This window comes from Hippoglossus hippoglossus, chromosome 14 (assembly GCF_009819705.1).
Source record: "Hippoglossus hippoglossus isolate fHipHip1 chromosome 14, fHipHip1.pri, whole genome shotgun sequence".
NCBI lineage: Eukaryota > Metazoa > Chordata > Actinopteri > Pleuronectiformes > Pleuronectidae > Hippoglossus > Hippoglossus hippoglossus.
Window position 1 is genome coordinate 1,616,401 of NC_047164.1, and position 11,421 is coordinate 1,627,821.

Here is an 11,421-nt window from a genome sequence, read left to right on the forward strand (position 1 = left end):
TACTGTTTACAAACCAAATGGCCCCTCGGGGACAGTAAAGACGACCTTAACCTTAACTTAACCTTTATTCTACTTTTTTAGTTTTTCATTCTTCGTAAAACACACTCTGCCTCTCACTGAATCTCCTCTTAACACCAGGTGGGAACAGGCCGCTGTGAAATGCAGTAAATCCTGAAACACCAACAACTTCTTCCTCAAACACAACCAGCTCCTCCCAGTCAGGACATGTCTGTGTCTTCTCCCTTCACAGACGTGTAAGTGTAAGAACCAGTGAACAACAAGCTGTGAACTGTGGGAGCTGAGTCACTGCAGGAAGTGAACGAGAGGGGGAGGAGCAGAGATCTGTATCTGTTCAGAGGAAGTGAAACTGTTCTACAGTCTCTGGCACCAGCTGAAATGGCGCAGCAAGAAAATCAACGGGACAGAGAAAGATTCTGCTGTTCGATCTGTCTGGATCTACTGAAGGATCCGGTGACTACTGTCTGTGGACACAGCTACTGTATGAGCTGTATTAACACCCACTGGGACAAAGAGGAGGAGAGAGGAAGCTACAGCTGCCCTCAGTGTAGACAGACCTTCACACCGAGGCCTGTCCTGAGGAAAAGCACCATGTTAGCTGATTCACTGGAGGAGCTGAAGAAGACTGGACTCCAAGCTGCTCCTGCTGATCACTGCTATGCTGGACCTGAAGATGTGGCCTGTGATGTCTGCACTGGGAGGAAACTGAAAGCTCTCAAGTCCTGTTTGAATTGTTTGGCCTCTTATTGTGAAAAACACCTCCAGCGTCATCTTCAATCAGCTCCATTGAAGAAGCACAAGCTGGTGGAGCCCTCGGAGAAGCTCCAGGAGAACATCTGCTCTCGTCACGATGAGGTGATGAAGATGTTCTGCCGCACTGATCAGCAGTGTATCTGTTATCTCTGCTCTGTGGATGAACATAAAGACCACGACACAGTGTCAGCTGCAGCAGAAAGGACTGAGAGGCAGAAAGAGCTCGGGCTGAGGAGACAAACAATCCAGCAGAGAGTCCAGGACACAGAGAAAGATGTGAAGCTGCTTCAACAGGAGGAGGAGGCCGTCAATGGCTCTGCTGATAAAGCAGTGGAGGACAGTGAGAAGATCTTCACTGAGCTGATCCGTCTGCTGGAGAAAAGAAGCTCTGATGTGAAGCAGCAGATCAGATCCCAGCAGGAAACTGAAGTGAGTCGAGTCAGAGAGCTTCAGGAGAGACTGGAGCAGGAGATCACTGAGCTGAAGAGGAAAGACCATGAACTGAAGCAGCTCTCAGACACAGAGGATCACAACCAGTTTCTACACAACTACCCCTCACTGTCACCACTCAGTGGATCTACACACTCATCCAGCATCAGGATCCGTCCTCTGAGGACCTTTGAGGACGTGACAGCAGCTGTGTCCCAGGTCAGAGGTCGACTACAGGACATTCTGAGTGAGACAGAGACAGAGATTTTACAGATTGTGTCTCAAGTGGATGTTTTACTGCCACAACCAGAGCCAGAGACCAGAGCTGACTTCTTAAGATATTCACAGGAAATCACACTGGATCCAAACACAGCACACAGACGTCTGTTATTATCTGAGGGAAACAGAAAAGTAACATGTATGAGTAAAGAACAGTCTTATTCTAATCACCCAGACAGATTCACTGTTAGGACTCAGGTCCTGAGTAGAGAGAGTCTGACTGGACGTTGTTACTGGGAGGTGGAGGTGGAGGTGGGGGTGAGAGCAGTTAGTGTAGCAGTCACATACAAGAATATCAGCAGAGCAGGAAACTCACGTGAATGTGGATTTGGATACAATGATAAATCTTGGTCATTATCTAGTTATGTAAACAGTTATAACTTTCGTTACAACAGCATCGACACTCCAGTGTCAGGTCCTGTGTCCTCCAGAGTAGGAGTGTACCTGGATCACAGTGCAGGTGTTCTGTCCTTCTACAGCGTCTCTGACACCATGACTCTCCTCCACAGAGTCCAGACCACATTCACTCAGCCTCTCTATGCTGGAGTTTGGGTTTATTATCCTGGAGCCACAGCTGAGTTCTGTAAACTCAAATAGACTCGAGTCATTAAAAGCAGTGATTTAGATTCTGTGTGTAAATCTTGAACTTCTTTTGTCTCCATGTTTGTTGATCAAAGTTCGTCGTGGTGACGTTTCTGCTCCGCACAGAGATCAGCTGTCAATCAAACACTGACCTTCCTTTATCACACATATTCAGTTCTCACTTTGTAAAGACAGAAATCTATAATTACACTGACATGAATGTGTTTGAAACAACTAATGTTGCTGTTGTTTTCTAAATCAAAGCAGAAATCAGGTTGTGTGATGTTTTAGAACCTGTATCGATCCTGATTAGTGTTGCAAAGGGGCGGAACATTTCCGGTAACTTTCTGGAAACTTTCCATGGGAAGTTAAGCTCAGGAATTTTGGAAATGTTGACACTTTTTTTTGCAAAAGTTAGCCTATAACAGGGAAGTTAAAGGAAGTTGAAAACAAGACTAGGCGAGCCGAGCTCAGCTGGACCCTGGATGCAGCTCGTTGGGAACATTGTCTGCCAGAAAAGTAAACCTATGACTTTGTGTTGTTGTTGAACGTCTTTGTCATTACCTCGCATGTTGATTCCTTGTTACACTGAAGCCATGTTCATGTTAATACCAAGTTCATTTGTATACAGTAGGCTAACCTTTTACAGCAGTGAGAGTAGGATGTATTTTTTAATTTGATTTTTCTCTAATTTTCTACTTATTCTTTGTACTTTGTGCCTTTTGAATAAACTATTTTACAACATCACTGTGTTTTATACTATTCTAATTTTATCATTTATTATTTGTTTTACTTCATCCTTCAACTTATCTTTCATGAAGATTTATCCTTTTTATTTCCTTTATTCTCTTTTTGATCCTTTACTTTGTTTGAAATTTGTTTTAAACTCTGCTTCCTGACTTTAAATTGTCTTCTTCTAATCTTGTCTCTGTTGTGTTTGCATGTTAGTTAATGTGAATTGTCACTTGTAAATAAATCAACCTGAATTCAAACTTGTTCAGCTGCTGAAAAATACCATTTGAATAACTCAAATAAGTGCAGGAATGGAACTACGTGATGTAAAACACGTTCTGAACAAATATATCTCCCATCAGGAAAAACAAACAAAAAACCCTTGTGTCGACTAAACTTGTAATTTACACACTCACACACACAAATGACAGATGTGGCCCATGTGAAAGAGCATTTATTTGAAAGTCTCGAACACCTGGGGTACAGTATGATGCTGAAAGACGATCACTCATCATGTCCACGTCACACGGCTGATGCAGTTTAATATAAAACCAACGATCCACCTGAAGGTAACTTGCTAAAAAAGAGACGATCATAATAATCTTCATAGCAGATAGAAGCTTCTCTGTCGGATACGTAAACACCTGAAGTTCTGAATATAAGATTACAATGAAGAGATGGATATTTCTCCCGGTGGACATTGGACATTTACAAGAGGTTTAGTCACATAAGAAGCAGGACTCTCAGTGACATACTCTTAGATATTGCATCAATCACAATGTTTTGCTTTTCTTTAACGAGATTAAAAGTGATGTGCTCAAGGTCCCAGCTCTCGGAGGGGAAAGAGTTTAATCGAGGAGAAGATGGGGAGGGGAATTTAGGTTTTTAGCAGAATAAAGTGTCGCACAATTCTTAAAAGAAATGAATCTATATACTATTTCTTCTGTGTAAATAAAGATCTGAGCCTCTTTAAGTTCTTTTAGTGGATGTTCAGATTAAATCAGGAACATTTTCCTCAAGTTTCTCGTCTTTTAAACAGAACAAGTCTGAAAGGAACGTGTTTGTCATTTGAACACACGAAGCTGTCACTAGTGTCTTTTCCCTCAGAGGCCTGACTAACACATGTTAAAACTAAACTTTCAGTCCTTCTCTGTGTCCTCAAAGAAAAATAACCTTCAGCTCCAGGACAAGGAAATATATTGGATGACATGATTTAAGAAACATCTGCATAGAAAACCAAATACATCTGTTAATATTTATTTAGTTCAGACACACCTTTGTTTGTTTTTAACAAATTCCCAGTGGTGTCTCCATCATGTTGGACATTTTACAAGTCGATTGTTCTTTGAGGCAGAATCCAGACGACAGGTTCTGTCAGAAAAAAGTGCAGACGTTGGAATAAAAGAACCATAAGTTGAACCTTGTTTATCATAAACGCATTTTGTTTCCCTTCCACAACAACGAGTGTTGCAACGAGTCCTTGTAACGTGCTTCACAAATAAACCTGCAAAGCACAAAAACTATAACACTGTTTGACAAGAACACACTTTTTCCTCCCAGGCGTGAAATTGATTTTGTCCTGAGCTGGAAAACAGAGTAAACACTGACACGGCGACTTTTTAAAAGTTTTCCAGATGTGTCAGTTATCGGCTGTGACAGAGTCCTGGAGCCGGGGCGGCGTTGGAGGGCGGAGGAGACATCGTGAGGTCACTGCTCCGCGGAGTCAGCCGTCCTCTGGATGTGAGAAATCTCCAGGATGGGCATGAGGAGCTGGAACGCATCCTGGATGTAGGAGGCGCTGTTGGACGCCTGCGAGGAAAATGAACAACACATGTCAACGTGAAGCATCACGCAGATATTAATCCAACCGGGGAATCTGAACATCTTCAACATAAACACAGATATGTCTCTGCAAGATGTTGTTGCTATGGTAACACGACACACACCTCTAAGAAGACGCCTGTTATCAGCGGGTTGAGGACGTCTCTCTTCTCATTGGACTGTGGAACACAGAGTTTGGATCAAATCACAACAACAACAATGTGCGAAAACTTATTTTAACTGTATTAAAATCAACATTCTTCTCTGTGAACATGCTGTGGTTCAAGTAAAGACTCCGGAGTTTAACGGTGGAGAATATCAAAGTATGAAAACACCAGTTTACCAGAGACTGTCCTCGACGTAACCCGCGGAGCTAAATGCTAACTGCTAACCGCCGCCGTCTTCTTCTTCTTCTTCGTCTTTCTCCGTGTGCTCCCGCTTCTTCTTTGTGTCTAGTGGCGGTCGCACGATTGGACGGAAAACGCGCTCTACTCCACCTACAGTCGTGGATGAGTAGCGACGTGAAATATGCCTTTAATTATGCCTGGAATTTTAGTTTTTTAAAAATTGAATAATTCTAAAAATATATATCGTGTTGTTTTACTAATTAGGGCCCGAGCACCGAACAGAGTGGGAGGCCCTATTGAAATTGTAAGGATTATTATTATGATTATTATTATGATTATTATTATTAACTCGTTCCACCATTTAGGAGCCAGGACAGCAAACAGTCGTGATCCTGTTGAGTGGTTAGCTCGCAGCGAGGGAGCAACAAGCCGATTGGCAGATGCAGAGCAGATCTCAAAGATGTCTCCTTCAAATTAAAGGTCAATTGGTGAGATTTTATGGTTATTTGCATATTTAGTTGCATAATCGGTAGTTGGGATGTATTGTGGGGTTGGTGGGGGTTGTGTTTTAGATAGAAGGCTTTTTAATTATTATTATTATTTCTGTTGTTGTCTTGAGTTTGTATTTTAAAAATTAGATCATTACTACTCAATTCAACAGGTAAACTATTCCAATCCCACATAGCAAAATAGTTTTGGCCGACACTGTCCCACTGTCATCCAGCCCACATCCTGTGTGGAATGATGGCACTTGAGCAGTCCGCTCCTGTTTGCCAGATCTGAGTGGCCCTAATTAGTTTTGTGCTATTTGTGCAATATTCACCATTGTTCTGTTCTGTCTGTTATTGCACAGTACATACACTGCATACAAAATGATGTAATGAGTTTGTTTGCCCTTAATAAGATGTGATTAACTGTATGCTTTGATATTACAGGTGAATATTTCTCATTGTTTGGCTGTTTGTTTCCTTGATGGCAGATTGAAGTCACAAATCCAGATGAAACTCCGGCACAAGGTGTTGCAGTGGTGGTGGATCCAGGTGAGGTGCAGGGCTTAACCGCAGCCAATGGCTATGCAAAGCTTACAGTCAACACAGCGGCCGGAGATCCAAGACTGATGATCGATGTAAGTGTCTGAAGTTTCTTGATTTTCATTTTTGCTCTTTATACGACACAGTTCGTTTGCAAACGGAAGCTGAAACCTGCATCAGAGCACATTTTTGATTTTCTTTTGCGATTGATTACAATTTGATTACTATCACCCAACTCTGCAGCTCTGTGCAGGTTTCAGATAGATTTAGTTTGTTGATTTGGTTCTGTTACTGCTGTCGAGATTTCTTGTAATAATCAAATAATGCAGCTTTAAGTAAGCAAGAAAGGATCTTAAAGTCCCCCTCTGGTGAAAATCAAGTGAAAAATAGATTCCGCAATTTTAAACCTGAAGACCAAATTGAATTCTTCCTCATTCTTTTTCAGAACCATGAACACGTGTCTCCTGAAAGACACGACATGTTTGAGATGTGGAGATTCACAGTAGATGGGGATCATTTTTATCGGGGACATTAACTGTCCATGTCTCGCCAGCTCTTTCTCTAAGAGCTCGTTTTGTAGGAACGGGGACACATTAGAGATTAGGACCTTTTTATCAGGATTAGCCAGGGACCACACAGGTGTGAAGGAGCCCTGAATCACAACTCCACTCTCCAGGAGCTGGTTAGCTTTGTCTGTACTGTCTAGAAAAACCACCACAGTGCTGTTCATTCGTGAGGCAGACTTCACACTATCATATCCAACAACCTCACCTACAGCCAGACTGACCTCTTCGACCGAGCAGTCCACAGCCGGTCACAGTTTGATGCCGTGTCGGCGTGTTAGTTTGTGGAGGCCGAAGCCTCCACCTGCAGCAGCCATGCTGCACAGACACACTGGGAGAGAGAGAGAGAGAGAGAGAGAGAGAGGGAGAGAGAGAGAGAGAGAGAGAGAGAGAGAGAGAGAGAGAGAGAGAGAGAGAGAGGGAGAGAGAGAGAGAGAGAGAGAGAGAGAGAGAGAGAGAGAGAGAGAGAGAGAGGGAGAGAGAGAGAGAGAGAGAGAGAGGGAGAGAGAGAGAGAGAGAGAGAGAGAGAGAGAGAGGGAGAGAGAGAGAGAGAGAGAGAGAGAGAGGGAGAGAGAGAGAGAGAGAGAGAGAGAGAGAGAGAGAGGGAGAGAGAGAGAGAGAGAGAGAGAGAGAGAGAGAGAGAGGGAGAGAGAGAGAGAGAGAGAGAGAGAGAGAGAGACAGGCAGACAGACAGACAGACAGACAGACACACAGACAGACAGGCAGACAGACCGTTGTCTCCTCAGCGGTCGGACTTTTAAACCAGCTGTAGCCCTGGTGTTTGTCACACACGCATTTTAATATATTTTAGTATTTTAACAAAGGACTAATGACTCTTTTTGTGTATGTATGTATTGTTATGATGTGTATGGGTTGTGTGTGACTACTGTTTACAAACCAAATGGCCCCTCGGGGACAGTAAAGACGACCTTAACCTTAACTTAACCTTTATTCGACTTTTTTAGTTTTTCATTCTTCGTAAAACACACTCTGCCTCTCACTGAATCTCCTCTTAACACCAGGTGGGAACAGGCCGCTGTGAAATGCAGTAAATCCTGAAACACCAACAACTTCTTCCTCAAACACAACCAGCTCCTCCCAGTCAGGATGTGTCTGTGTCTCCTCCCTTCACAGACGTGTAAGTGTAAGAACCAGTGAACAACAAGCTGTGACCTGTGGGAGATGAGTCACTGCAGGGAGTGAACGAGAGGGGGAGGAGCAGAGATCTGTATCTGTTCAGAGGAAGTGAAACTGTTCTACAGTCTCTGGCACCAGCTGAAATGGCGCAGCAAGAAAATCAACGGGACAGAGAAAGATTCTGCTGTTCGATCTGTCTGGATCTACTGAAGGATCCGGTGACTACTGGCTGTGGACACAGCTACTGTATGAGCTGTATTAACACCCACTGGGACAAAGAGGAGGAGAGAGGAAGCTACAGCTGCCCTCAGTGTAGAGAGACCTTCACACCGAGGCCTGTCCTGAGGAAAAACACCATGTTAGCTGATTCACTGGAGGAGCTGAAGAAGACTGGACTCCAAGCTGCTCCTGCTGATCACTGCTATGCTGGACCTGAAGATGTGGCCTGTGATGTCTGCACTGGGAGGAAACTGAAAGCTCTCAAGTCCTGTTTGGTTTGTTTGGCCTCTTATTGTGAAAAACACCTCCAGCGTCATCTTCAGTCAGCTCCATTGAAGAAGCACAAGCTGGTGGAGCCCTCGGAGAAGCTCCAGGAGAACATCTGCTCTCGTCACGATGAGGTGATGAAGATGTTCTGCCGCACTGATCAGCAGTGTATCTGTTATCTCTGCTCTGTGGAGGAACATAAAGACCACGACACAGTGTCAGCTGCAGCAGAAAGGACTGAGAGGCAGAGAGAGCTCGGGCTGAGGAGACAAACAATCCAGCAGAGAGTCCAGGACACAGAGAAAGATGTGAAGCTGCTTCAACAGGAGGAGGAGGCCGTCAATGGCTCTGCTGATAAAGCAGTGGAGGACAGTGAGAAGATCTTCACTGAGCTGATCCGTCTGCTGGAGAAAAGAAGCTCTGATGTGAAGCAGCAGATCAGATCCCAGCAGGAAACTGAAGTGAGTCGAGTCAGAGAGCTTCAGGAGAGACTGGAGCAGGAGATCACTGAGCTGAAGAGGAAAGACCATGAACTGAAGCAGCTCTCAGACACAGAGGATCACACCCAGTTTCTACACAACTACCCCTCACTGTCACCACTCAGTGGATCTACACACTCATCCAGCATCAGGATCCGTCCTCTGAGGTACTTTGAGGACGTGACAGCAGCTGTGTCCCAGGTCAGAGGTCGACTACAGGACATTCTGAGTGAGACAGAGACAGAGATTTTACAGATTGTGTCTCAAGTGGATGTTTTACTGCCACAACCAGAGCCAGAGACCAGAGCTGACTTCTTAAGATATTCACAGGAAATCAAACTGGATCCAAACACAGTAAACAAACATGTGTTATTATCTGAGGGAAACAGAAAAGTAACATGTATGAGTAAAGAACAGTCTTATTCTAATCACCCAGACAGATTCACTGATAGGCCTCAGGTCCTGAGTAGAGAGAGTCTGACTGGACGTTGTTACTGGGAGGTGGAGGTGGGGGGGAGAGGAGGAGTAAGTTTAGCAGTCACATACAAGAATATCAGCAGAGCAGGAAACTCACTTGAATGTAGATTTGGATACAATGATAAATCTTGGTCATTATCTTGTTATAGAAACAGTTATATCTTTCGTTACAACAGCATCGAGACTCCAGTGTCAGGTCCTGTGTCCTCCAGAGTAGGAGTGTACCTGGATCACAGTGCAGGTGTTCTGTCCTTCTACAGAGTCTCTGACACCATGACTCTCCTCCACAGAGTCCAGACCACATTCACTCAGCCTCTCTATGCTGGAGTTTGGGTTTATTATCCTGGAGCCACAGCTGAGTTCTGTAAACTCAAATAGACTCGAGTCATTAAAAGCAGTGATTTAGATTCTGTGTGTAAATCTTGAACTTCTTTTGTCTCCATGTTTGTTGATCAAAGTTCGTCGTGGTGACGTTTCTGCTCCGCACAGAGATCAGCTGTCAATCAAACACTGACCTTCCTTTATCACACATATTCAGTTCTCACTTTGTAAAGACAGAAATCTATAATTACACTGACATGAATGTGTTTGAAACAACTAATGTTGCTGTTGTTTTCTAAATCAAAGCAGAAATCAGGTTGTGTGATGTTTTAGAACCTGTATCGATCCTGATTAGTGTTGCAAAGGGGCGGAACATTTCCGGTAACTTTCTGGAAACTTTCCATGGGAAGTTAAGCTCAGGAATTTTGGAAATGTTGACACTTTTTTTTGCAAAAGTTATCCTATAACAGGGAAGTTAAAGGAAGTTGAAAACAAGACTAGGCGAGCCGAGCTCAGCTGGACCCTGGATGCAGCTCGTTGGGAACATTGTCTGCCAGAAAAGTAAACCTATGACTTTGTGTTGTTGTTGAACGTCTTTGTCATTACCTCGCATGTTGATTACTTGTTACACTGAAGCCATGTTCATGTTAATACCAAGTTCATTTGTATACAGTAGGCTAACCTTTTACAGCACTGAGAGTAGGATGTATTTTTTAATTTGATTTTTCTCTAATTTTCTACTTATTCTTTGTACTTTGTGCCTTTTGAATAAACTATTTTACAACATCACTGTGTTTTATACTATTCTAATTTTATCATTTATTATTTGTTTTACTTCATCCTTCAACTTATCTTTCATGAAGATTTATCCTTTTTATTTCCTTTATTCTCTTTTTGATCCTTTACTTTGTTTGAAATTTGTTTTAAACTCTGCTTCCTGACTTTAAATTGTCTTCTTCTAATCTTGTCTCTGTTGTGTTTGCATGTTAGTTAATGTGAATTGTCACTTGTAAATAAATCAACCTGAATTCAAACTTGTTCAGCTGCTGAAAAATACCATTTGAATAACTCAAATAAGTGCAGGAATGGAACTACGTGATGTAAAACACGTTCTGAACAAATATATCTCCCATCAGGAAAAACTGACAAAAAACCCTTGTGTCGACTAAACTTGTAATTTACACACTCACACACACAAATGACAGATGTGGCCCATGTGAAAGAGCATTTATTTGAAAGTCTCGAACACCTGGGGTACAGTATGATGCTGAAAGACGATCACTCATCATGTCCACGTCACACGGCTGATGCAGTTTAATATAAAACCAACGATCCACCTGAAGGTAACTTGCTAAAAAAGAGACGATCATAATAATCTTCATAGCAGATAGAAGCTTCTCTGTCGGATACGTAAACACCTGAAGTTCTGAATATAAGATTACAATGAAGAGATGGATATTTCTCCCGGTGGACATTGGACATTTACAAGAGGTTTAGTCACATAAGAAGCAGGACTCTCAGTGACATACTCTTAGATATTGCATCAATCACAATGTTTTGCTTTTCTTTAACGAGATTAAAAGTGATGTGCTCAAGGTCCCAGCTCTCGGAGGGGAAAGAGTTTAATCGAGGAGAAGATGGGGAGGGGAATTTAGGTTTTTAGCAGAATAAAGTGTTGCACAATTCTTAAAAGAAATGAATCTATATACTATTTCTTCTGTGTAAATAAAGATCTGAGCCTCTTTAAGTTCTTTTAGTGGATGTTCAGATTAAATCAGGAACATTTTCCTCAAGTTTCTCGTCTTTTAAACAGAACAAGTCTGAAAGGAACGTGTTTGTCATTTGAACACACGAAGCTGTCACTAGTGTCTTTTCCCTCAGAGGCCTGACTAACACATGTTAAAACTAAACTTTCAGTCCTTCTCTGTGTCCTCAAAGAAAAATAACCTTCAGCTCCAGGACAAGG

At 42.7% G+C, this 11,421-nt stretch overlaps 2 protein-coding genes and 3 long non-coding RNA genes across 5 annotated transcripts; 4 read left to right on the top strand and 1 right to left on the bottom strand.

Annotated features, from left to right (window-relative positions):
- The first annotated feature begins 396 nt into the window (after nucleotides 1-396).
- Nucleotides 397-2,116, top strand: LOC117774975 (tripartite motif-containing protein 16-like). Its single transcript, XM_034607749.1, has one exon. It carries the CDS (start codon nucleotides 397-399, stop codon nucleotides 2,074-2,076), a length of 1,680 nt encoding a protein of 559 aa, XP_034463640.1. The 3' UTR covers nucleotides 2,077-2,116.
- A 537-nt stretch (nucleotides 2,117-2,653) lies between these two features.
- Nucleotides 2,654-3,941, top strand: LOC117774986. The gene is made up of 2 exons (XR_004616153.1): nucleotides 2,654-2,691; nucleotides 3,758-3,941. It is a non-coding gene; the product is annotated as an uncharacterized LOC117774986 (long non-coding RNA).
- Nucleotides 3,942-4,114: 173 nt separating this feature from the next.
- Nucleotides 4,115-5,019, bottom strand: LOC117774982. Its single transcript, XR_004616149.1, has 2 exons — nucleotides 4,740-5,019; nucleotides 4,115-4,602 (listed from the first exon to the last, which is right to left on the bottom strand). It is a non-coding gene; the product is annotated as an uncharacterized LOC117774982 (long non-coding RNA).
- Nucleotides 5,020-7,835: 2,816 nt separating this feature from the next.
- LOC117774976 (tripartite motif-containing protein 16-like) lies at nucleotides 7,836-9,552 on the top strand. The gene has a single exon (XM_034607750.1). It carries the CDS (start codon nucleotides 7,836-7,838, stop codon nucleotides 9,510-9,512), a length of 1,677 nt encoding a protein of 558 aa, XP_034463641.1. The 3' UTR covers nucleotides 9,513-9,552.
- Nucleotides 9,553-9,838: 286 nt separating this feature from the next.
- Nucleotides 9,839-11,377, top strand: LOC117774984. The gene is made up of 2 exons (XR_004616151.1): nucleotides 9,839-10,127; nucleotides 11,194-11,377. It is a non-coding gene; the product is annotated as an uncharacterized LOC117774984 (long non-coding RNA).
- The last annotated feature ends 44 nt before the right edge of the window (nucleotides 11,378-11,421 follow it).